The 27236-nt window shown below is 40.6% G+C and overlaps 1 protein-coding gene across 1 annotated transcript in view; it reads right to left on the reverse strand.

Moving 5' to 3' along the window:
• Positions 1-27236, reverse strand: part of AVL9 (AVL9 cell migration associated) — a 78709-nt gene that overhangs the window by 20804 nt on the left and 30669 nt on the right. The window contains exons 3-11 of the mRNA XM_045006161.1: positions 24109-24194; positions 18523-18594; positions 17074-17163; positions 16617-16683; positions 15533-15573; positions 14267-14305; positions 11604-11673; positions 10292-10836; positions 20-154 (exon numbers count right to left, since the gene is read on the reverse strand). Coding sequence (XP_044862096.1) covers positions 20-154; positions 10292-10836; positions 11604-11673; positions 14267-14305; positions 15533-15573; positions 16617-16683; positions 17074-17163; positions 18523-18594; positions 24109-24194 — 1145 coding nt within the window. The remainder of the gene's footprint in view (positions 1-19; positions 155-10291; positions 10837-11603; positions 11674-14266; positions 14306-15532; positions 15574-16616; positions 16684-17073; positions 17164-18522; positions 18595-24108; positions 24195-27236) is intronic.

A 27236-nucleotide genomic window follows, 5' to 3' on the forward strand; every position in this document is an offset into this window, starting at 1 on the left:
TTAAGAAGAGAATTCATACTTCTACAATTGCATCACTTAGATGCTTCTGCTGCCGGAACAGGATGTTGGTGGCTCCCGCAACAAAGCCACGGACTGTTACATCAGAGAGGAGGTGATGCTGTTGCAGTGCCATGTATGGCAAGCAAAGGTAACCCTAAGATAATGGAAATGTTAAATGATTAGTAAGATAAGGGGAAGGGAAAAACACCCCAAAACTCATCTTACTGTACTTACCCATCTCCACAGTCCTACCTAGAGCTAAACAAAAACAAGACCACCACCACAAAGAGAGAACAAGCCTGATTATTGCTCTGCACCATGTTCCTAGCCACACTGCCACTGGAGTCTGATGTTGCTTTGCTACATTAAGCAAACATAAGAAACCAGGTTTCACAGAAATGGAGTATATTTGGTAATGGCTTATGGCGGCTTTCACTCTTAGGATGTGGCTACACTTGCAGATGTATAGCACTGTGAGTTAAACCCGCCTTCGTACAGCTGAGTAGGGAAAGTGCTGCAATCTGTCCACAATGCCAGCTGCCAGCACACTGTCATGGCCACATTTGCAGCTGCATTGGGAGCAGTGCATTATGGGCAGCTATCCCAGCATTCAAGTGGCTGCAATGTGCTTTTCAAATGGGGGGTGGGGTGGGGTGGGGTGAGACAGGGAGTGTGGGGGGAGAGAGAGTGGGTTTTTAGAGTGCTGAGAGTGTGTCAGCAGGCTGTCTTGTAAGTTCAGACCCTCCTCCCACCCCTGCCCCTTTCACTCACTGAAAGCAAACAGCAGCTGTTTCTTTTTTTCTCATAGACCAGATAAACAGCCGCTCGCCAAAATGGACCCCAACCCCCCGCCCCTCGCCCCCCCCGCCTCTCTCTTCAAGCAAACATTAGCTGTCAGCACTCCAAACGGAGCCCCCACTGCCTGCCTCTCGCTCATTCAAAGCAAATAGTAGCTGTGTTTGTTTTTTTGATAAAGCAGGCCCCGAAACGGAGCTTTGAAAGGGCACTTCCTCCTCCGGAGTTCACAACAAAACAAGAGAGGGAGCTTCAGTTAAAAGGATTATGGGGCGTTTCTGGAGGTCAATCAGTGTGTAATAATGTTACTCCCAGTTTACACTGAAGCAGCAGCGTCTCAGCCAATATGCAACAGCTGTTATTCCTCTCGGGGAGGTGGAGTACCAGCAGCGCTGTAGCCGTGGAGAGACAGCGCTGTACATGCCTTGCCTGTGTGGACGGGGAGCGAAGTACAGCGCTCTGGGAGGCTTTATTGCACTGTAACTCGCAAGTGTACCCAAGGCCTTAGTTGACTGGTTGAAATCCAGCCCAAAGAGCTTCAGATGGTAACAGAGTTGACAAATGTGAAATGAGTTTGGTGGTCTCAATCCAGTTCTCATGTCCTTGGCATGCACAGTAAAGAGGACAAGAACTGAACGGACAGGTAGACTATCCTCTCTTCCACAATATAGTCTCTTCCAGCAGGACTCAGGTACACTGCCAGGACAGTTAGACACTCGAGCACTGTTGCTATCCATGTTTTTCAGGGACAGACTTTCAGGCTCCAGGGATAACTTTTTGTGAGCATGTGCATGCCTGCTTAAAAAAAAAAAAAGCAGCAGGAGAAAAAGACTATGCTCTGCTTTTTAACCACTGTGTCCTTGTGATACTAATTATACTAGTGCTTTCCAGGAAAATTTGCTATTTAAAAAAAAGTTTAAGTCTTTGATGTAGGTTACACCCACGTTCTAGTGATACAGCTGGAAGCATTATAATTTTAATTTTAAGATAGAATTAATGTACCCTTTGAAACGCTAACTCAATTCCAACTGTTCAGTTACATAAAGCATTGTGCAGTTCATTCACTAACACTAACAGAAGGACTACAGGCATATTGGACAAAACAACAAGAGTGAATGTACATCAGCATGCAGCACATGGCAATTTGAAACATATGGAAGAAAGGAATAAAACTACTACTTTTTTTTCTAGATTAAACAGAAAGATCGCTATCCAGATGAAAAATACCAACAACTAAAACAGCCTTTGTCAAAGAATAAGAGTCCTATGTTAGAGAGTCACCAACCTGGAGTATTAAGTTTCTGGAAAAATAATATTAAGGAAGTTGACAATGCAATATTTAATTGTCATGTAATTTTAACAACCAGACAAGCTGTACCATTTTAGAAATGCTTTGCCATTTAAAATAAAGAGGGCCTGATTCCAAACTCACCATGCAACTATGATAGCTTCTGATTTACACTGGTGTAAATGAGATGAGCATCTGACCTTATATAGCTGACACTAAAATTAGTAACAAAAATCCATAACCTGTTTTTCCTTTGTAGTTTGTGCTTTTATACTAGGAAATACATTACCACATGGTCAATAAAACCAGTTCATGACCTTTTGGTACAATCTCATTCATCCAAATTTGGTCTGAGGACTAAACTTTCTTTCCATAGTATGGAACAAACAAACAAAAACAAGAAAACAAACTTGTAAACAATCCTATCAAAATAGCTTCGCTGATTATAAGGCCAGAAGGGACCACTGTGATCAATCTAGTCTGACTTCCTATATAACACAGGTCATAACATTTCCTTGAATTAGAGTATATCTTTTAGAAAAACATCCATTCTTGATTTAAAAATTGCCAGATCTAAAATGGAATTCAGTTTCATGTTGAATTAAATTGTTTACTGAGAGTAGACAATCTAGAAGTTATTGAAGGGTGCTCATCACTAGAAATTGGTATATCTGAAATTTCTAGTCCTCTGCTTTGATTTCATTAGCTAAACTTGAATGAGATCGTGCCTTTGTAGGGTGGAAGGTAAACATTGAAAACCATATTGTCAGCTAAATTTAAATTGTTTAATTCTCCATTTTAAAACCCATCTTAAAATCTTCAAGATTCCTCCCCACCCCCACTAATGGATTTTGTCCTTTTACCAAATGAAAAAAAACCCACTGCTTTCCCCCTTTAAACTGGTATTTCTAATTGGGCTGAAGTTAACATGACTTTTCAGGAAAGGAAAGGGAGGAAAGCAGTTGGCAGGGGGTTGTTAGTAGGTTATAGATTGTTGTAATAAGCCATAAATCCAGTGTCTTTTGAAGGTTTGTACAGGTTTCCTTTGAGGATGAGGATTGATAGATCAGATATAGAGGGATTGCTTTATGAAAAGTGTTCACCCACAGGTGATGTGGTATTTTGGTCTTTTACCATTTTATTCAATCATCTGTCCAGAGGATTAAAATATCATTGATTGTATCTCAGGTATATCATTTGTCTATCATTAAACCAATGATATACCTGAGATATATCAATAATATTTTTATCCTCCAGACAGACAATGAAAACTCCCTCAGATTTCTACCACAACGTCAACAATCACAACCTGTCCATTAAACTCTCTCTAGAATGCTCTTATACCAGTATCAACTTCCTGGACACCACAATCAGCTTCAACAATGGAACCCTTACAAGTATATACAAGAAACCCACGGATCACCATATCTCCCTTCATAGATCCAGTAAACACCCGGCACACGCCCCAAGCAATCTGTTCTCTACAGCCAGGCACTCAGATACCACAGAATATGCTCCAAAGTGAAAGTCTGGGATATACACCTTAACACACTCAAAATCACCTTCACAGAACAATGATATTCCACCAGAGAAGTAGATTGAATCATGGAACAGGCCACCCAAATACTCTGAGAGAACATGCTTCAATACAGAAATAAAACCATCTCTCTGACCACACATCCCTAGTTATCACCTGCCGCTCCCTGACGGGAAGCTATACAGAGTATCAAACAATTACAACCCATACTTAAAGGGGACTCCAGGCTGGAAGAAATCTTTCCTGAACCCTCTTCTTCTGGCCTTAAAACAACCTCCCCCTTTTCCGACCATCAGAAGCAAACTGCTCACAGACCAGGACGCACCAACTCAAAGCAGCACCAGACCCTGCAGAACAACTGATGCAAAACCTACAGTGTAGACAAGGCCTAAGTAGGCTACTACAGTGGTCGTAGAATTACCTTGATTCTAGTGGGAGTGATTCAATACATTACTAATCTACATCTGTCTATAGTGAGTTAGTCATAACCTATGTCATTCTCATAACACTTTTTTTTTGGTCTAGGAACTAAAATATAAAATGGGGTGGGGGTGGGGCAAAGCATACCCTTTATCATTGTTGATATGAAAAGAAAGAAATGCGTTTGTCATTTATTTGGGGGTGATTTGGTTGGTCTCTGGCTGCACTGAGAGATTTCAGATATCTTATTTTCTTTGAGTGTAAAATATTGATGAATTTATGTGAATCAGAAATTAATTGAAAGTTCTATAGAGTTTACTTCCATGCATTCATCACAATGGTCTGATAGACACAGTGATGAGTGTATGAAATTGAAATGTGGTTTGTTGAAACATTTGTGTCCTGATGGTCTGTGTAAACACTATATCTGTTGTAAGAAAGATTTCCAAAGTCCTAAAATCAGTTGATTTGTATAAAAAAAATTTTTAACAACATACAATATCTAATCTGTATACTTTTTAAAATAAACAAGCCCATCTTTGATCTAACTTTTTGTATGTACAAAATACGGTAATTTTTTTTCCACAGGTGTAGAGTATAGTTGTAAATTATCATCCTGTGCCAAGTCTACTTTTTTCTTTCTGTTTGCCAACAAGCATGCTTCATTCCAGAATTTTAATTGAATAAAATAGAGAAATAATCCAAAGTATGAAATGCAGGATATTAAAATGAAATAATCATAATTAGAATCAAATTATGAGGGAAAGAATACAGATGTACTGGAAATATAAACAGGTATTTTCTATCTGATAAATGCCTTAACACTTGATTTTAGTCTGTACTTAGCAACTGGTAAATAATGCAAGAGCAAAGCAGTCTTTTGAGTCCCTTCCTCCCCCACCTCATATCCCCTAGCTCTGATTATTCACCATGCCAAGCTTTCTGTGTTTCCTGGTGTGAAACTGCCAGTTGATTATGGTCTTGATGATGTATCTAATTTAATGATGTCAGACTAGCAAACCAAGGTGAGTTAATTTTATTCTTTGCTATATGTTCTATCCTTCAATATGATCAAGGGGGACATAAAGTGTAAATCTTAAGAACAGACCTGAGAAAATGCGTACGTAATGTATTATAAAACATGATGGATCAAATTAATTTCTAGTATAAACTTCACAGAAAGCAGTAGAGTTGTACTGGGGTAAATATGGCTTGCTGTATTTAAATAAAAGTATACTAGTATGGAAATTAAAGGTGATGACAATAACTTGATTTAAATGGTTTTTCATAATTAACTTTTTGACATAGATGGTTAGTGCTAAATAAATATGCCGTGAATATGACAATTGTAAATGAATGTTTGAAAAACTTATTACCTGGTTTATTGTTTCATTCATGATGAAGTCCAATGTGTGCAAAATTTGAGGACATGTTAGTGTGATATCAGGGTTCTGAAAATAGCTCAATAGAAATGGCCTAAATACTAAATAAGATTAGGATTCTGTATGTCAGTCATATATACTGTATGCTATTAGACTATGTTTTCTGTAAGAATAACAGAATTTTACACTATGATTTAAATTGGCTTAGCTTCTTAACACCATTTTAAATCTTCATAGTAGTGAGCTTGTACTCTGTAATATTCATTTCTGTAGTGCTAAGCCTACTGTCATTAAAGACACAGCTTCCTATATGTATTCCTCTTTGGGAAGCCACCTTCTCTTGTCTCTCCTCTTATCTTCATGAAGAACTGGCTAAAGCTTAAATTGTTTCCACCCTCCAGTCTGTCCCCTCTCTCCCATCTCATCCCCACCCCCTGCAAAGGGATGAGCTCTTCAGTAGATTAGTGTGAAAGACTTGAGGCCCTAATTTTTCTTTCAGTTTCACTGGTGAAGCAAAGGTAAATTGAGATTGGGGAACAGTCATTCTGCAGCATGCGTCTCTCCTTTCTCTGACTGCTGAAACTCATCCATGGGCACAGAATGTACTGAGGATTCCATTGCTTTGGTCTAGATGGGGGTGGGGGTGGGGGAGGCTGCTTTTACACTATCATTTCCCTTTGTAGCGCCTCTCTGCTTTCAAATATACAGATGTTGTGATATAAAACAATATTGAGCCCCTTTTGAAACTTTTCTCCTGCCTTTGTATTTTCAAAGGTCTGATCTTGCAGTTCTCATTAGGTAATCATTTTAAGGAGCACTATGATCTTATAAGGACTGTAGGATTGGACTCCATCGCCCAGGGTATGCTGTCTCTGGTAAGGAATTGACGGCTGGCTATGTCAGAATTTGAAAAATCCACTTGTGAGTGGTGAGAGCAAAGATTTCCTTGGTGAGTTAATAGGTGCAAGTTGTAAATTTCTGCAGAATTTTAGGTCCCATTTAAAAATTCCTAACTCTTATGGTTGTGAACAAAACCTTTCAAAAATAAAATGATTGAGATTGCTGAATCTATAGATAGATGATTCCAGTACTACTTCTGCTCAGAGCTTTGCCAGGCAAGTAAAGCTGCCCCAAATCATCAGTGTTTAAGTTGTTGCTGGACAAGAGTGAGCAGAAGCAGCAGAGAAAGATGCTCAAAGTTATTCAGGCAGGGTGGGGAGGGGGATAGCTCAGTGGTTTGAGCATTGGCCTGCTAAATCCAGCATTGTGAGTTCAATCCTTGAGGGGACCATTTAGAGATCTGGGCAAAAATCTGTCTGGGGATTGGGCCTGCTTTGAGCAGGGGGTTGGACTAGATGACCTCCTCAGGTCCCTTCCAACCCTGATAGTCTATGAGATTTATCTTCACTGCTAGAATGATCAACACCCCCTTTTCACAACATGTGGTGTACCTCCTCCAGTGCCCCAACAACAATAATGATGTGGGTGAAACCAGACAATTACTAAGCTGTCAAATAAACTCACACAGGAAAATAAAATAAAAAAACACCACATCACCTGTTGGTGAACTCTTTTCACAAAGCAATCACTTTGTATCTGACCTCTCAGTCCTCATCCTCAAAGGTAACCTGCACAACACTTTAAAAGACAAGCCTAGGTGCTTAAATTCATAACTTTGCTAGACACTAAAAATTAAGGACTGAATAGAGACACTGGATTTATCAATGGCTCCATGTCTAGTTGGCAGCCAGTATCAAGAGGAGCACCCCAAGGATCAATCCTGGGGCTGGTTTTGTTCAATATCTTCACTAATGATCTGGAGGATGGTATGGACTGCACCCCCAGCAAGTTTGCCGATGACACTAAACTGGGAGGGGTGGTAGATACGCTGGAGGGTAGGGATAAGATACAGAGGGACCTAGACAAATTAGAGGATTGGGCCAAAAGAAATCTGATGAGGTTCAACAAAGACAAGTGCAGAGTCCTGCACTTAGGACGGAAGAACCCCATGCACTGCTACAGACCAGGGACCAAATGGCTAGGCAGCAGTTCTGCAGACTAGGGGTTACAGTGGATGAGAAGCTGGATATGAGTCAACAGTGTGCCCTTGTTGCCAAGAAGGCTAACGGCATTTTGGGCTGTATAACTAGGGGCACTGCCAGCAGATCGAGGGACATAATCATTCCCCTCTATTCGACATTGGTGAGGCCTCATCTGGAGTAATATGTCCAGTTTTGGGCTCCACACTACAAGAAGGATGTGGAAAAACTGGAAAGAGTCCAGCAGAGGACAACAAAAATGATTAGGGGGCTGGAACACATGACTTATGAGGAGAGGCTGAGGGAACTGGGATTGTTTAGTCTGCAGAAGAGAAGGATGAGGGGGGATTTGATAGTTGCTTTCAACTACCTGAAAGGGGGTTCCAAAGAGGATGGATCTAGACTGTTCTCAGTGATACCAAATGACAGAACAAGGAGTAATGGTCTGAAGTTGCAGTGGGGAAGGTTTAGGTTGGATATTAGGAAAAACTTTTTCACTAGAAGGGTGGTGAAGCACTGGAATGGGTTATCTAGGGAGGTGGTGGAATCTCCTTCCTTACAGGTTTTTAAGGTCAGGCTTGACAAAGCCCTGGCTGGGATGATTTAGTTGGGGCTTGGTCCTGCTTTGAGCAGGGGGTTAGACTAGATGACCTCCTGAGGTCCCTTCCAACCCTGATATTCTATGATTCTATGAATCCCTCCACATCTGCTTTCCCCCACTCCCTTCCTTTCCTCCCAATGACTGGAAGGGTGTTAATGGGCCTCTTCACGGTCTCTTGAAATATGTGTTAACTACTTATGCTAAACAATCTGTTCCATCTTGTATTTAGCTGTGACACTCTGGTCTGGTCTACACTACAGACTTACATTGGTATAACTACATCAACCAGGGGTGTGAAAAATCCATCTCCCCGAGTGGCATAGTTATACTGCTTACCCCCAGTGTAGACAGCATTATGTTGGTAGGGGAGCTTCTCCCATCAACATAGCTACCGCCTCTCAGGGAGGTGGATTAACTACGCTGACGGGAGAACTCTTTGTAGTTGGCATACAACATCTTCATTAAAGCGATATAGCAGTGCAGCTGCGCCGATGCAACCTTTTAAATGTAAACCTGCCCTCTAAGTAAGTTTCCCAGACCTGAAGAAGAGCTGTGTGTAAGCTTCAGAGGGGTAGCCCTGTTAGTCCGGATCTGTAAAAAGCAACAAAGAGCCCTGTGGCACCTTATAGACTAACAGACGTATTGGAGCATGAGCTTTCGTGGGTGAATACCCACTTCGTCAGATGCAACTTTGCTGCCTGATCACTCTGTAAAAGATGAGACACCCCATCAAGAGTCCAGAGACCAGCCTTCTAGGGTCTTTTGCTGCAGCAAGTCACTGTGCTATGATTCAGCACTGCCAGCTGTTAGTTTTGTTTCGTTTCAAGTGCACAAATATGATGTGTGTCTCACACAAACACTTTCTCTATAACTTATTTCTAAGGCTATGATTAGGTCACGGAATCCATGACTTCCATTGACCTCTGTGACATTTTCTGCCCTGGGCTGGATCTCCCAGCCAGCCCCGCCTTTGCAGCACTCAGCCCCCAGTGCTGCCCAGCCACGGCCGGCAGCGGGGACTCTCCAGAGGTGCCCAACCGCAGCTGCAGCCAGGGCTAGCGGCAGGGGTATCCTGCAGCTACCAGCTTCCCAGATAAGGGGACCCTGCAGCAGCCCAGTCCCAGGGGCAGGGGGACTTTGGCACTCCCACACACCGCATCAGTGCGGGATCCGGGAGCCCCAGCAGCAGTGGGTGCTGAACCCACCTATCCCTTTTGTCTGGGATATTTTCAGTGAAGGTCAGGGACAGGTCATGGGCTGATGTGAATTTTCTTTCATTTCCCGTGACCTGTCCATGACTTACTAAAAATATCTGTGACAAAAAACTTAGCTTTACTTATTTCCAGTTGTAGTACGAGTAAAATCGATGCTAGGTGTAAGTGTGTTTAATTTTTAATTTGCTGAGTCATGTTTGCCTCGTTAGTCAGCTCATTGCTGCAAGCAAAGCAAGGTATCCCCAATAGAGGGTAACCTGCAATGCAAATAAGAGGACTACTTTAAAGCCAGAATAAACACAACTCTCCTACATGAAACAAATGGGCTGAAATTATTTTTTTTTTTTAACACAGATATTCCTCAAGTAATGCCTCCTTATCAAAGATAGAAAGAATGAAAAACTCCATGATGTCCACTAGGGACCTTATCTTGCAGATCTGTCTACCAAGTGCTTAGATATTACAGCAAAGAGAACTTTAGGAAAAGCCTAAATGGATGGGATACATAGTAACACACCCTAAATAAGTACTTCCCGCATCTCTGTTTTATCAAATTTTATAATTACATTAGAAACACGTGTACTTACACAACAATCCTTTCTATTAATTAAGAAGTTACTAAATAAATTAAGATTTCTAAGTTATTCAGAAGTAAAACAGAAACAATACACGGAGGGCCCATCTAGGGCAAGCTGTTAGTGTCTGCAGCTAGTTGATCAAGGAGTGTCTGCAAGTCATTGCCTGTTAACAACATGACTTAGAAAAATAAACTGAACAGTCATAGATCCTGGGAAGTAGTGCATATGCATGTGGGGTGGAAAATACATCCAGGAAAGTGGGGTTTTTTTATTATACAAAAATAAAGTCTCTTGTCAGAGTCTGCACTTGAATACTGAGCAATACTTTAAATAGGCTTTAAGTTGGGCAACTAAAATTGCTTTTGAAGTCACTTTTGAAAACTTGGGCTTGAAAGTGTTGGTAAATATTTACTAAGTATAATTATCAAAATGTTTACCTTAGTAAAAATAGCCAATGGCATGCCATACTGGTCCTCCTCCAACCCTGATATCAGTCCTGGAACAAGAACCACATGTCCTGTTTTAGCCTGAGGTTGCACAGTAATTGGTGGGCTTTCTGACTTTGTGCATTCCTTTGAAAGGATTTCAGTCTGTTCTGATGTCATATTTTCATGTTCTTCTTTCAAGTTAGTATCCTCCAAAATACTAGGATCCAAGGTCTCCCAGTCGCTTTCAGAAGACTCTGGAGAAGTGCGTGAAGGAGGTTTCAAATGTTGTCCAGTGCCATTGGAGGACTGTGATCCATTGCAATTCTTTTCAGAATGGGATAAAGGCACATCTGTTTTCTGAGCCTCCTGGACATGGTTTCCTGATAGCTTCCTGCCTTCCTCACCCATTCCTGAGTTTGTATTTGAAATGTCAGCAGCAGACACAGAAACATAATCATCTAAAGGGGGAGTAACTTCCCGCAGGCCAGTATCCTCTGATACACTCTTTCTTGGTCTGTACTGTGAACTGTCAGTAAGACCATGTTCAATCATACCTGGAGGACAAACACATACACAATATCATCTCACCAAAGATTTCAGTGATTTTTGATAATGGCAAAGTAGAAAATGCTTTTTAGTATATCAAAAGTGTCATGCATTTTCATTGCCACTTTAAAAATCCAGTCCACCTCTGCCAGAGGCACTGACTTTCTAATGTCCTCAGGCCCCACCCCCTCCCTGCCTCTTCCCGCCCCTGTTCTGCCTCGTTCCACCCCCTCTCCCACCACTCCAGCGCCTCCTGCACGCCGCGGAACAGCTGATTGTGGTGGGCAGGAGGAGCTGGGAAGAGGGAGAGAAACTGATTGGGTGGGAGGGGGCTGCTGGTGGGTGCTCAGCACCCACCATTTTTTCCCATGGGTGCTCCAGCCCAGAGCACCCATGGAGTTAGCGCCTATGACTTCGACACAAATGGATCAGCACTGACATTCCGCTTTGGCAAGTGTTATTTAAAGTTCAATAAACATTTGGCAGGAACACAGAACCAATATGCAGCCCACAGAGATAAAATAGACTTAGTTTCTTATTACTAAGGTAAGGAGCACTCAAATATCAAGTGTTATCAGGTTGCGTGCATGTGTGCTTCATAAAAATATTACGCAGCTGTGTGTGTGAATTCATTGTGGCTATTATATTCTGGCAACATACCAACACAACCCCTGTGTCACATAAGTCCCCCCCCCGCCCAAATATATCACTGTCAATTTCAGTTATGAACAGAAATTACACAAGAAAGAAATAGCTGAAACCTGCTTTTCCTTACCAGGAAAGAGAGATAAGACAGTCATTAGTGCTCCCACCAGTCTATTTACTGGAGAAATATAAAACAACACCTGTGGGGAGGGGGATGAAGGGAAAATTAAAATGACAGCTTCAGTCAGAGAGAAAAGCAAACAGAAACAAACAAACAAGAGAATCTGAGGACATCTAATGCCTATATCTATCTATCTAAAAAAAATTTTTTTAAATCAGTTCATGGAGAATTTCACTTCGATAAAAGTCCCCATAACATTTTTATTCAGATAAATATTTAAAGAGAAGACATAACAAGGCATTTACCATACTTGGATGATTCAATCTTATACTGGTTGGTTAGATCAGTTTCAGGGGCGGTAAGAATGACTAGCTACAATCTTAATGATTGCAGAAGGTCATTTTTGCAATTCAATCAATTTGGTCCTTGCTGGTGCTCACTGTTGAAGAACGGGTGCGATGCCACATAGCCTTTAGCTGACTGGAGAATTGCCCTAGTCAGGCAGTCAGAACAGTTTTAAAAACCCATCCATGTGAAGGAATACCTCTCCTTCCCACACATGGCCAAAATTTTGTTTGTGGCATGGTAATTATATATTTAAGGTTAGTGCTTTCCATAATTCTAGTGAGTTTTTCCTTTAATTTGTCTGGGTGCACATTGATTCCCTTTCCCCCTGTAACAAGCCACAAATAGTGTGATCCTGGCAATAAATATACAAATGGCCATCATCTGCAGATGGTGTCTCAACCCAGCAGTAGTTGGGAGTTTGAGACATGCTTCCTCCTACCTGTGGGACAGGCATCAACCCATGGATTAATGGGAGTTGAGCCACAGAACAAAAGGCATCTTTCTGATCAAGACTGGGTGGCATTATTGGGCATACTGGCTTAGTATGTTTAAGGTCTTTGACTGTACAGGTTTCCCCACAACTATTCTGGAACCTTAGCAGCTGTTCGCAAGCAGCCAGTACAGGAAAACAGTGTGTTCTCTCTCTCTCTCTTTTAGCAGACAGCACCTCTTTTAGGCAGTAAGACAGCCTGAAGAAAACTATAACTGAGACTTACACTTCTCTGTGGATTTAAAGTAGGTTGACTTACTTATTTTAATATTTATTTTTATTTACTGTGAATCAAAGTTAACATGAATAGAGAGACATGACCTTGGATACTAAATATATATTTCAGATAAGTATCCATACAAGTCAGAAAAATCTAAAACTTGAAAAAAAATCTAAAGCTTGCTTCCTTTGGTATTTATATTATCATCTATTTTATGTTTAAATGAAGTTCTTTTTTTCTGGACCTTATGCACTAAGAATTTTCACTCTACAATGGTGAGTGCACTATTTAGGTCCTAGAGTAGCAGCTGTTAGTCTGTATCCGCAAAAAGAACAGGAGTACTTGTGGCACCTTAGAGACTAACAAATTTATTTGAGCATAACCTTTCGTGGGCTACAGCCCACTTCATCAGATGCATACAGGAACATACAGCAAGAAGATATTTATACTTACAGAGAACATGAAAAGGTGGAAGTAGCCATACCAACTGTAAGAAGCCAATCAATTGAGATGAGCTATTATCAGCAGGAGGAAGAAAACTTTTGAAGTGATAATCGAGATGACCCATAGAAGGATCTTTAACATGGGGAAATAGATTCAATTAGTGTAATGGCCCAACCATTCCCAGTCTCTGTTCAAACCTAAGTTAATTGTATCTAATTTGCATATTAATTCGAGTTCAGCAGTCTCTCTTTGGATTCTGTTTTTGAAGTTTTTTTGTTGTAAAATTGCCACCTTCAAGTCTGTCACTGAGTGGTTAGAGAGGTTGAAGTGTTTTCCCACTGGTTTTTGAATGTTATGATTCCTAATTTCAGATTTGTGTCCATTTATTCTTTTGCGTAGAGACTGCCCGGTTTGGCCAATGTACATGGCAGAGGGGCATTGCTGGCACATGATGGCATATATCACATTGGTAGATGTGCAGGTGAATGAGCCCCTGATGGCACAGCTGATGTGATTAGGTCCTATGATGGTGTCACTTGAATAGATATGTGGACAGAGTTGGCAATCTTACAGAATCTTACAGTTGGTATGGCTACTTCCACCTTTTCATGTTCTCTGTAAGTATAAATATCTTCTTGCTGTATGTTCCAGTCTATGCATCCGATGAAGTGGGCTGTAGCCCACGAAAGCTTTTGCTCAAATAAATTTGTTAGTCTCTAAGGTGCCACAAGTACTCCTGTTCTTTTTATTTAGGTCCTGATATTTCCCATCCATTCCCTTATGCAGTTGGCCATTTCTCATTATCATTTGTACCAATTCTCACAGTGGCTTTTCGTGATATGTACTTCCATCCCTTAAAAACTGTTATGAAAATTTCCCTGCCCAAGTTTACCAAATTTTACTTGCTTTTGCTGTAGAGTAACTATTAATTTTTTCCATTATTGACAGTTTGTGAGCAGAATTTATACACCAACACATACACAGAGCTGTTACTCAAGGGGATAAAGTTTTCCAGTTTTATTTATACCTGCATGTAAATATACTTGAGCATTGGGTTTTACTCCAGACATATTTAGTGTAGTATTTATCTTTCACTAACATACTCTCTATAGAGTCATATAAACAATTACATCTCCATTTCAATCCTCTCCTTCATCCCACAGACCCTACCTTTTTCTCTAGAAGAATCAATTTAAAAAGAATTAAGATCTGCAAAATAAGAAGAGAAAATTAACATGGTGGGTGAAAAACAAACAGGAAAAAACCACACATTTACATGTGTGTACACGTGTGTAATATACGTAAATTCATCTTTCATTAAAAATGTTTCCCTTAGCTATTTCATTGGCCGGGAACAGGAAACCGCGGCCACTGGGAGCTGCAGGGAACCATGCCTGCAGATGGTCAACATCAGCAAAATGTCTCGCAGCTTGCAATCAGATTACCCTGATGGGCCACATGCGGCCCGCAGGTTGCCCACCACTGCTCTAAGCATTCCTAATCCCCACAATTTATACAATAGCCCAGGGATTAGGGCATTTACCCAGGAGGTGGAAGGCCTGATCTCAAATCCCTACTCTGCCTGAGAGGAACAGGGACATAAACCCAGGCCTTTACTTCCTGAGGAGTGCTCTAACCACTGCACTATGGTGTATTCTGAGGCAAGTTTCTCTCAATCTCTACTACTGAAGTTGTTCCACTTCACATAAAACAACAAAATATTAATTCAGCCATAGAGAGAATGAGAATGACTCTATAGTCCAGCAGTTAGGGCACCTATCCAAGATGTGGGAGAGTCAGGTTCAAGACCCTGCTCCTACCAGGCAGAGTGGGGATTTGAACCTGAGTCTCCCACATCCTACATAAGTCCTCTAACCACTGGGATAACAGGTTTAAGTGGGGTGGCACCACCATTTCCTACTCCTTGGTGTATGTGTTTTTTTGTTTATTTTTTGGTGGGTTGTTTTTTTGTGTGATATATGCATAAAGGAAGTGACGAGTACTTGAAACCTGCCTACTGGAGATACTTCTAGTAGGGGAGGGAGGGGAGGAAAGAGGGAATCCCTATCAAGGGTAGAGCCAACAGAGCAGGTTGCTACATCTCCCTCCCCACAACTCCTGGCAAGGAAATATGGGTAGTGTGTGGTGGCAGGAAGGGTGAGTGGCTGGAACATATCTCCAGAGGGTATATGGTTCCTCAAACAACAACCCCCAGGTTGCACCAACCTGCATCTGAGGCCAGAAAGTCCCAGGAGGCTGTATCCAGCTCCTTAGCAGCACCCCCTAGGTACAGCAGAGAGTCTGGACCTTACAATATGAAGAAGTGTATGTGTGCACATGCTTAGCTGTCAGTTGCTCATCATGCAACCTACATTTTTACCATGTAAAAAAAGCATGCTGCTTCTGTACTTTATTAGCCACATGAAGAAAGCGTACCTTGTGTCTAAACTGAAGGACAAGATCTCGGGGAGACAGACCTAAAACATTGAGAATAAATCTATTAGTGAAGCTTTGCAAGGGGTATCAACTCCTTTCTTCCTGTCCCCCATTTTTCTATTGACCAAATTTTCATAAGCTAAAGTGACACACGATTTCCCATTCTCATGGAAAACATGCTGGTGATTTCATTAAAAGAATTCAAACCACCTTCTCTTCCTTCTAAGAAGGAGAGTTGAAAGTAAGATGGAGACTCTGCATTGCAGAGGATGGCTATTTACTTTCATACTGAAGCCAGCTGGCTAAAGCATTTCCCTATGGGAGCATTTGATTAAACAACGACTTTTAGTTCTCTTTCTAGATCACAATTCTTCCTATGGTATGTGGAGCAAAGGATGTTGGGGGAGATTTTCCAAGGCATACTGGGCAGTGAGGTGCTCAACTCCCTTTGGAAGTCAAAAGGAACTGGGTTCCTAACTGCCATTTATGCTCTTGAAAATTTCCCCCACAATTAAAATTTTCAAAAAAGCATAGTTTTCACAGAAGGAGCTGAACAGCTCACTCACTAAATCAGTGTTTCCCAAACTTGAGATGCCACTTGTGTAGGGAAAGCCCCTGGTGGGCCCGGTCGGTTTGTTTACCTGCCACGTCCGCAGGTCCGGCCACCGCTTCCAGCAGCTCCCATTGGCCTCGAGCGGTGAACCGCGGCCAATGGGAGCCGCAATCAGCCAGACCTGCGGACGTGGCAGGTAAATAAACCTGCCCGGCCCAACAGGGGCTTTCCCTACACAAGCGACGTCCCAAGTTTGAAAAACACTGCATTAAATGTATATCCTATCAAGAGGCATGACTGAAGTATCATGGATTACAACCTAAAATGAGATCCAGATTATGGAAAAATAGATAAAGGGTAGTTTACCTGAAAATTATTTAACTCCATAAATGAGAGGGAAAATAATAAAGTCCCATGCAGGTACATAAACCTGTGGTGCTAAATTTTAATGCACATAAAAAAACTAGTTCAGAGGGAATGATTTGGCTGATATAACATTATATATTATTACTTTTAAAAACACCCCTTTACCAAGATAAACTTGTGACCCCTCCAGTGTAGTTCCTCCCAAAGAGCTATTCATATGCTCATAAAGTTCCTGTAAAAGTTAAATAAAAAATATTAATGGCACATGAATACCACATCTGATGAGTAACACCTGTTCTAAGGAGCTACCTAAGGGACCAGAATAAATAAAATAATTTGTTTCAAAGAGATGGACAGACAAAAGAACATTTTTGCTTATAACTGGGTTGTTACTTTAAGGGTGTCATTGAAGATACTGTTCCTAGATATTTCACTAATCAGAAATCTGTTTCTTTCTCAGATTCATATTAGGATAATATATTATTTCAAATAGCTGAATAGAAGTATCACCTAAGAAAATGCAATACATACAAGATACATTGATTAAAGAATGTTTATAACTTAAAATTTATGGTCATACACAAGGGGCATTATACTGTAGTAGTATATATTGAAAAGTTACCTTAAGAATTGAAATTTGTGAGAAGTCTTTTTCTTCAAAATAGGCATGAGTAATGAGCTGTAGCTTTGCTTGAAGTAATCCATACAAAGGCTTGTGAGACAGAGAAATGGACATGTTAGGTCATGAATGAACGGCAGATGAAAAAAGCACGTTTGTTGCTGGTTTCTAGTTCCAGTGTTCTTCCTCCATACCCCCCAACTGTCCTCGTGTTCTAATACAGATAGATACCCCACTAGATGGAAGTGTAATTTTTGAAGACAAAAGCCCTCACTGTGCATTTTAATTAGGTAACAACTTTATTTTGTGTTTCATTGGCAGGGCATCATCATCACCACTCAATATCCTGCCAGTAGTGTTGTGGGGATAGAATAAGCGGGAACTTTCCTGCTTCATCTTGCTCATGCAGTTGAATTAATCTCTCAGTAAAGAATTATTTTCTCTGCCTGTAAAGTGTAGTTGCGTAGTCTGACTGCAAAAAGCAGCCTGCATTGCAATGGAGACCCCCAGATAACTGAGACCTACACCGAATATATTCTGAAGACACATCATATTCCACATAACATACTACACTAACCGCTAAAAAAAACCACTTCATTTCACAGTTGTCCATTGCTAGGTTTTTCATTATCTGATAACTTACACTATAAGATTACTAGTATCACCATGGATATATCTACACTTCAATTGGAAGCATGGTTAAAGCATGGGCTGGCATCCCATGCTATCTTAAATCTAGCTAGCAGTGAAGACACAGCGGCATGGGTAGCAAGGTAAGTATATACCCAGGGTTCCCAGCATGCTCATACAGCCTGCACTGAAACCTGTGCTATTATGGTTTCACTATTTTTAGTAGCAACACTAAAGCTAGCATGGATACATACACTGAATGGAATATACAATTTACTGATATGCTTCTTGGAACATTTATTAAAAATGCAAATAGATCATATCAAGACTCACGATAAAGTGCATGCATTTTCCATTCGATGTAGTTGTAGTCTTGTCTGCCCCAGGATATTGGAGAGACAAGGTGGGTGAGATAATATCTTTTATTGCACTGACCTGTGTTGGTGATAGAGACAAGCCACACACAGCTCTTCTTCAGGTCTGGAGAAGGAACTCCTAGTGTCACAGCAAAAGCTGGGAGAACCTTTCCCAAACCTCAAGAAGAGCTCTTTGTGGCTCAAAAGCTTGTCTCCCTCACCAACAGAAGTTGGTCCAACAAAAGATATAACCTCCTCACCTTGTCTCTCCAGTTGAAGAAATTATAATAAAATTTGAGTGCCTTGGCCTTCTAACACAGCTGTGATTTCAATGCTCTTTTTGTTACATTTTAAAGTGTTTCTAACAAAGAACATTTAAAATAATGAAAGTTTCCAAACAAAAATTTGTCAAACCAGTTTTCTGTGTGTATTCTTTAAAAAAAAGTTTTGTTAGTCGCTCTCTTACCAGCTGACTTAGAACACAGACACTTTTCTGTACCGTTTCTCGGGTGACATCTGCTTGCCGCACTTTCAGTGCCTAAGAAAAGAAAAGTATAATATGTAAAAATATTGTATGTATTTTAAAAAATATTTTTAAAGCCAGTTACCAGAAAACCACCACTGATCAAAACAAAACCCAGAATGTGCTATTTGAAAATTGGCCTACCCAGTGGCATGCAAATGACATTTTTAATAAGATATGCAACAACTTTTTAGATGACAGATAAAAAGTTTTTTTTTCTAATGTACAGACTGTGATTAATAAATCAAATACATTTTTTGCCAAATACTAGTAAGCCAAATATAATGAAACCTGAGACTAATACACGATTACCTAACATTTCTACTGAAATTAAAAATCCGTTCTTCTATCTTTTGTACAAAACTCCTCAGTGACAAAGTCATAAAAATCTGGTAAGCTGCACAAGTACCTGAGCAGTTCCTTTTCGATGGACAGTGAAACCAAGCTGGACAGGTGTTGGCCACTCTGGGTGATGCATGTAAATGTCTAAATGTGCTTTAAAGTTGAAAAAAGATCTTTCCACTGTGGCTGCAGAGTAGGGAATAGTCAGAATTAAGGTAGCCAATTTGTTGACTTTAGAGAAGCAAGTTTGTAAATCCAGCACACGAATAGTTCTATTCAAGTCACTTTTCTCTTGCCACTGTTCTCATTTGTACGCAGCACACAGCTTGGAATGCAATCTATTAATGTCAAAAATATTTGGATAAGATGCTTCTTCCAGAGATTCGAGAGCATCAACCAGAAAATGTGTCTGGAACTCCTTGAATTGTTTTGGATTCAGCAATTGTACAAATTAAAGTTTCTCTACACTTTCAAATTGTACAATAACTATTCTCTGACATTGTCAATAACCTCAAGGAAGAGACGTTTATATGTTGCTTGGCCTTCACTTGCTCTTTTTTCCCTTCAATGTTCACATGCACCTAACTCTGACACCTCTTTCCAAAACTTGTCAAAAATTTGTTGCTTTCGACTAATTTTCTCTAACGTCTCAGAAGTCTGCTGAATACAAAACCCAATATCATACATCTTGGTTTGAAGAACATGAAACATCACTTCTGTCACTTCAAAAATGTTGTTGTAGAGGCAAAAGAGAAAACACAAACTGAAAATTATCAACCACAGTCAGCAAACCCATAGCTGAGTGAAAAGACTGAGCATCCCAAGCTACTGGATTCTGTACCACACTTTTGAAGAGTTCAGTCAGAGCTTCTCTACTCATTTTACAATTTGTACAAGCCTTGAATGAAAATTCCACCTTGTGGTACAAACAGAAAGCTGTCTCTGTTTAACTAGGCTTCCAAGAAGTTCAGTCCTTTGAAGACTAAGAGGGAAAAAACACAGAGATATTCCTTCTACATTTTTTAATAAAATCAGTCTGCTAGTGTTTGCTGCAAAATTGAAGACAAGATTTAAAACACGGACATAGCAATGTTTCTGAGGTCTACCTATGTCACCTGCCATTACTGCTGCACTGCCATATGTCTGAGCTACAAACCTTGTCAACAAATTTAAACTTCTGGCACACATTTTCAACATGCTGGCAAAGGTCAACTGCAGTTCGATTGTTACTAACATCATTAAGAGCAACAAAGTGTTCAATATCACCATTCTTGGTCACATAATGCAGTACAGCCAAAAGCTGGACTTATTGGGACTGACGTTCCATCAAGTAAAATAGCAACAAATGGTGTTTCCTCAATTTCTTTGGCAATGCCATTAAGTTGGATATTACTTACCACTTTGATGAGGTTATTTTGAATTGTTTGATGTTCCAGAAAATAAAGTAGATAGTTCCCAAGTGCTGCTTGATTAAAGGATCGAATTCCCTGACTAATTCTAAGGTTTCTACATAATTGCCCCGATTCAGGGAGTTATCTGTTTAGTTATCCCTACAAAACACCATCTCTTGTTCTCTGAGATTAAATAAAACACAAATTAGTCTTTGCAAAGAGCCTTATTCTGACAGTCTTTTTATTGTGTTGTCTCACAGCACTTCTCCATAGCTCATCTAACTGAAGATCAGTGCAATCTTGTCCAAATATTCGTAACTGTATACAGCCTGCTAGGTGTTGCTGGCTACTAATGACAACCACAAGCTTTATAATGGTTCTTTAGGTCATTATATCCTGCCTTATTCCATACATTCTTTTAATTGATGAAAAAGTAGACAGGGTCAGTAGTATAGCTTGTTTGTTTTCACACACTCTCAGATCCATTCACATTTGTACACAGCTTCACCGAAACACAGTTTCCGATCACTAATTGCAATTTTGCTTTGGGCTTCCATTATTTATAATGTCTGTTTCTGTTGTAGTCTCTTGCACTAAATGAATTAGTGAACAAATTTGGCATGAAACTTTCCATCCTGATGAGGATTTGACATTGCTAGCTGTGTTCAATCACAGACAATTCAATTCTACACTTTCATGCCTGAGCTACTTTTTCCAGTGCACAGCTGGTCAGGAAGTCAGCTGCCTACAGTAATGTTGCCTAGGCAATGTGATGTAACTTGGAGCACTGCATGCCTTGCCAGCAAAACAAGACAACAGCCGACATGAACAGATTAATTACATGCAAGGCTTTCATATGCTTGTAGAATAAAACATTTTTTGTGAATTCTTAGACAGCATGTCACTCGGCCTAACTCATTGTTGTCTATGGCCCCCCCTACATTGCCGTCACTGAAACTTCCATTGACTTCAATGGTGCAGTATCAGACCTTAAGGCAATATGCTTTGCAACACTACAAATAGTCAGAACAATTGGTCACAGTTGTGTTCTTAACTCACTGTGCAGACAGCAGTTGCAAATAGAATCATAGAAATGTTAAGATGAAAGGGACCTCAAGAAGCCATCTAGTCTGCCCGCACTCCCCCATGCTGAGGCAGGACTAAGTATACCTAGACAACCTCTGACAGGTGTTTGTCAAACTTGTTCTTAAAATCCTTCAAAGATGGGGATTCCACAGCCTCCTTTGGTAACCCTTATAGTTAGAAAGTTTTTTTCTAAAATCTAACCTAAATCTCCCTTGCTGCAGATTAAGCCTATTACTTCTTGTCCTACCTCTAATGGACAGGGAGAACAACTGATCATTGTAACAACTCTGAACATATTTGATGACGGTTATCAGATCGTCCCTCTCAGTCTTCTTTTCTCAAGACTAAACACACACAGGTTGTTTTAATCTTTATACATGTCAGGGTTTTTAAAATCTTTTTATCATTTTTTGTTGCTCTCTTCTGGACTCTCTCCAATTTGTCCACGTTTCCTAGCACGTGGTGCCCAAAACTGGACACAATACTCCAACCCTGGCCTCGCCAGTGCAGAGCAGATTGGAACAATTATTTCCTATGTCGTACATATGATGGTCTGTTAATACACCCCAGAATGACATTTTTCACAGCTGCATCACAATGTTGTCATATATTCTATTTGTGATCCACTATAACCCCAGATTCTTTACTGGGATAGTAGTTCCTAGCCAGTTTATTCTCCATTTTATAGTTGTGTGTTTGATTTTTTCCTTTCTAAATGTATACTTTGCATTTGCCTTTATTGAATTTTATCTTGTTGATTTCAGACCAATTCTTCAATTTATCAAAGTCATTTTGAATTCTAATTCTGCCCTCCAAAGTGCTTGCACCCCTTCCAGCTTGGTGTCATCTGAAAATTTTATAAGCAGAGTCTCATTCCATTATCCAAGTCATTAATGAAAATATTAAATAATACTGGACTCATGACAGATCCCGATGGAGCTCCACTAGATATGCCGTCTCAGTTTGACAGTGAAAACCATTGAAAACTACTCTGAGCATAAGTTTTCAACCAATTATGCAACAACTTTATAGTAATTTTATCTAGACTGCATTTGCCTAGACAGCATGTCGGCAGAGTATTACCGAGTATTACCGAGATGACAAGCACAGTCTTTGGTACTAAAGACTGTTTAAAAGGCACCAGCATAAATAGAAGGCAATGGGATGGGGAAGAAACAGGTATGTTTAGCTCAGGGTGATTTGACAAGCAAAAAGCCACAACCTCTCCCTCCTCCTTCTCTGACTCAATAGCTATACAAAGGGACCAGTTGAAAAGCTTTTGTCTGGAAAGAGTGTTTCATGTTCTGGCATTTTCTTCTAGCCAGCTGTAAATGGAAGTGGCAACACCTGTGGAATCAGCTGCTCTCGCAGCTAGAACAAATAGTTCTAACATTTATCAGCAGGCCTAGAAAGGGTAGAGGGAGAAATCATATAGCCAAATGATTCTCTTATGTTGTACAAAACAGCAAGAATGTGGATTACAGCCCACATACCTATCAAAAAGCCAGACTGGGCAGAATGCTGAAGTTGTTGCTACATAAAACACATATTGCTTTATATTCCACTTGTTCCAAAACAGTTCAATTTAAATTCTATTTACCCTCTTAATGGTTAGTAAACAGCAGAAACTGTAATCAACAGTATAATAAAACTAAGTTCTGTACAGTTAAATACAGAGAGACTTTAACCACAGGATACCACAATAATTGCCTATTGCACAAATACTGAATAAACCAGAGTCAATACAATAATAATAATAGAATTGCAATTATGCATTTAATATTGTAAAGTTAATTCAAACGAGAATTAATAAACAGACTTTAAAAATAATCCAAATGTGATTGGGGGACAATATAAATACAGTGCACAACATGTCATTTAAGACTTCTGAACATAAAAGTTATCCAGAACGCCTTCTAAAACCAATTAGACATTCAAGGTTGTTGCATGTCAATGGAAAGATTATACATATTTTAAAATAAGCGTGTAATAACATTAGGGAGTAATTATAACTACAAACATTTATATTGTGCCCATCACTTTTTAAAATCTTGGCACATTGCACATATATCAGATCAAGTACAAGACAATTTTCTCAAAGAGTGGGACAATACACACTACAACCCCCTTACTGCCCAAAAATACTTCCCTGAAAATCTAACTGGTCTGGACAATAGAGAACTACATGTAATGGAAAACTGTGTAAAAGAGAATTTTGATCCACCTTGAAAATTTACTTTTTGCAAAGGAGCCCAATATCTTTTCTGGAAATAAAGGAGATACATGAAGGAAGAATTTGTGTGTCTGTGCAACAGGTACCCAAAGATCTGTTACTGGAATAATTTAAACCTGCTTTCAGCAATGAGTTCCACTTCTCTGGCAATATAAATTCTTAGCTAGCCTGACAGATTCTTCCAGTTTACTTCAGCTTCTGGGAGTTCTTGCCTGGTAGATTCGCTGTAACCAAAACCTATAATGGGACGTGTAAGGAGACTGATGTGAACCACAGTGTTCTTGGTGGTGAAAGAAAAGAGAGACTTCTTCAGCTCTAAACGTGCCTACTCTGCAGATTCATAGGTTTTAAGGCCAGAGAGACGATTCTGATCAGTTAGGGTTGATCTCTTGCATAATGCAGGTCATAGAATTTCACCCATTCATTTCTGTATCAAACCTACAATTTTACTCTTGCATATTTGCAACTATAAATTACCTTGGCTTCAATCTGCCTATAGCAAGAGACACCATATATTGTGGTTTGATCTCCACATCTTGGTGGCAAGTGGAAAAACACAGTATCTAAGAAAAGAAAGAAAAAGCTTCATCAGCCATCAACAGAACGATACATCAACATTTTGTATTTTCAGCTCTGTAGTCATCTTTTTCAACATTACTCTCATTTACAAAAGCCTTTCTGAAGGAACTGCACTTTCTACCAGGTCTACACTTTTGTAAGTAGAACTTTTGTAAGTAGAGATGAAGTCTTTTTGTCTAAATCTGTGACCAAACTGTTCTAGTAACTAGTAAACAACTCACTTTCTCTCTGTGCAAAGGTGCCCAATAAGCAATATTTATGCTATGACATGATAAAGGGCACTAAAAAAAAAAAAAAAGAGCTTTTCATTAAAGCTGTAGGGTTTACTTCAAAGCTAGACAGCGTTTAATAATTATGCAAACAGATATATTACTGCCACTAACTGTTAATTGCTAATTTATAGATACAGCAAAGGCAAAGCACTCATTAGAAGAATTCTGTTTTGCAGTTCACAACATTTCACTATGAAGGGAACCCTGTCTTGAGAGTGACTAAAATTGGTTACTGACTTTATAATAATAAAATGAAACAGAACTGTACTTAAAAATATGGAGTAGTCTCTTGAGAAAAGGAGTTAGGTACTAAAAACGGCCAGTCCCTTTTACAGATTTCACTGCATTCTAAAGAGATTGGGTAGGGGCTTAGTAGAATTTTTAATAAATGTCTCTCCAAGCCATTTTTAATAAATGTCTCTCCAAACAACTAGCCTAATTCCCGATTTCACTGGACACTAGTAACTCCTACACTGTGAATTACTCATAACCTGCACAGGAAAACCAGGCCCAATATGTTATAGTAAATTTACGGTAATCTCATTTTGAAATACATTTGGTAATTCCAACTCAAATTTTTAGTATGTTTCTGGCCATAAAACCCAAGGATATACACCTAACAGGTTTAGCTGCTTTGTTGCTATGCTAGCTTTGCAGCAATCTCTCTTACTTCAAAATATGCATTAATGACCTGTTGCTGTGGTAATGAAATGACAGAAAGTCAACTATTTAGCTTTCATGCATAGGGCTGTGGCACTGAGCCAATGTAGAAACAACTTCACTCACCTGGTCCTACTTCCTGCTTTAGAATGCACTCTGTAGATCATTTGATATTTAATTATACAGAAATGAAACAAAGTCAGGACCAACACAGAGGCAAGGAGTGGCCTTTTACTGATGCAAAGATAAATTCTTTTGATACAACTCCTATACTTTTGCTACCAATTCCAGATGAAATACCTCTAACATTTAGAGGGTCAGATGCAATTTGAATTAGAAACATAACAAAACCCTAATTAAAAGTAGTATCAGGGTATTTTTGTGATTTTACAATTTCTTCTTTTTAAAAGATTTTTTCTCCCCTGTTGCTGTGCAGAGAAAAAACGGTTACTCACCTTCTCGTAAGTTTTGTTCTTCAAGATCTGATGTTCATGTCCATTCCAATCAGGTGTGCGCACACCGTGTGCACGAGAGCTGGAAGATTTTCCCCCTAGCAGTATCTGGGCACCCCCCTGGAGTTGCAACTTCATGGTGCCCAATATAGGGCCTTGCCAACCCAACCCCACCTCAGTTCCTTCTTGACAGGTACTCTGACAGAGGGGTAGGAGGGAGGGTATTTGAATGGACATGAACAACACATCTCAAAGAACAATAGTTACAAGAAGATGAGTAACTTTTTTCTTCTTCAAGTGCTTGCTCATGTCAATTCCAATCGGGTGAATCACAAGCCCAAGTTCAGGAGGCGGAGTCAGAGTTGTTCACCTATTGGAGCACAGCTCTACCAAAGACCGCGTCGTCTCTGGCCTGCTGGGTAATTGCATAATGTGCAGCGAAAGCGTGTATGGAGGACCAACTTGCTGCCCTGCATATTTCCTGGGTAGGAACCTGAGCCAGGAAAGCTGCTGAAGAAGCCTGTGCCCTGGTGGAGTGTGCAGTGATTGGAGGGGCTGGCACCCGTTCCAGGTTGTAGCACTATCAAATGCAGGACATAATCCACAACAAAATTTGTTGGGAAGAGACTGGAAGACCCTTCTGTCCACCACAGCCACAAACAGTTGAATGGACTTCTGGAATGGTTATGTTCTTTCGATATAAAAGCAGGGGCGGCTCCAGGCACCAGCACGCCAAGCGCGTGCCTGGGGCGGCAAGCCACGGGGGGCACTCTGCCGGTTGCCGCGAGGGCAGCAGGCAGGTTGCCTTCGGCTGCATGCCTGCAGAGGGTCCGCTGGTCCCGCGGCTTCGGCAGACCTCCCGCAGGCTGCCGCCGAATCCGCGGGACCGGGGACTTCCCGCAGGCAAGCCGACAAGGGCAGCCTGCCTGCAGTGCTTGGGGCAGCAAAATACTTAGGGCCGCCCCTGTATAAAAGGCAAGCGCTCCGCAGACATCCAAAGAGTGAAGCCTCTGCTCCTTGCTGCTCGAGTGCGGCTTAGGACAGAACATTGGAGGAAGATGTCCTGGTTGATATGAAACTGGGAGACAACCTTCGGGAAGAAAACTGTGGCCTGAGCTGAACCTTGTTCTTATAGAACATGGTGTAAGGAGGCTCTGATGTTAGGGCCTTGAGCTCAAACACCCTCCTGGCTGAGGTTATTGCCACCAGAAATATCACCTTGTACGAGAGGTAGAGCACGGAGCACACCACTAGCAAGGCAGTGCTGTCAGTCTGGAAATGATCAGACTGGGACCACCTGCCTGACTTCCGTATATAACCTGTCGAGACCTTTGAGGAAATGGTTGATCTGAGCCTGGATGGAAGGCAGATATGGCGGCCAAGTGAACCCTTATTAACAACATGGACCACCCCTGATTCTTGAGATGGAGAAAATAGTCCAATATAAGTGGCAGAGAGGTGAGTGTCAGGGACAAATGATGCCAAGTGGAAGAGATTTTCAATCCGGTCAGCGCAGCAAGGTAAGTATCCCTGGTGGAGGGCTTTCTACTGCCAAGGAGGGCTTGTCTAACCAGGTCTGAGCAAGAGAGCTCCGTCGGGTTCAGCATGGAGCTTCCATGAGGTGCAGCGACTCGAAGTTTGG

This window comes from Mauremys mutica, chromosome 2 (genome assembly GCF_020497125.1).
Source record: "Mauremys mutica isolate MM-2020 ecotype Southern chromosome 2, ASM2049712v1, whole genome shotgun sequence".
NCBI lineage: Eukaryota > Metazoa > Chordata > Testudines > Geoemydidae > Mauremys > Mauremys mutica.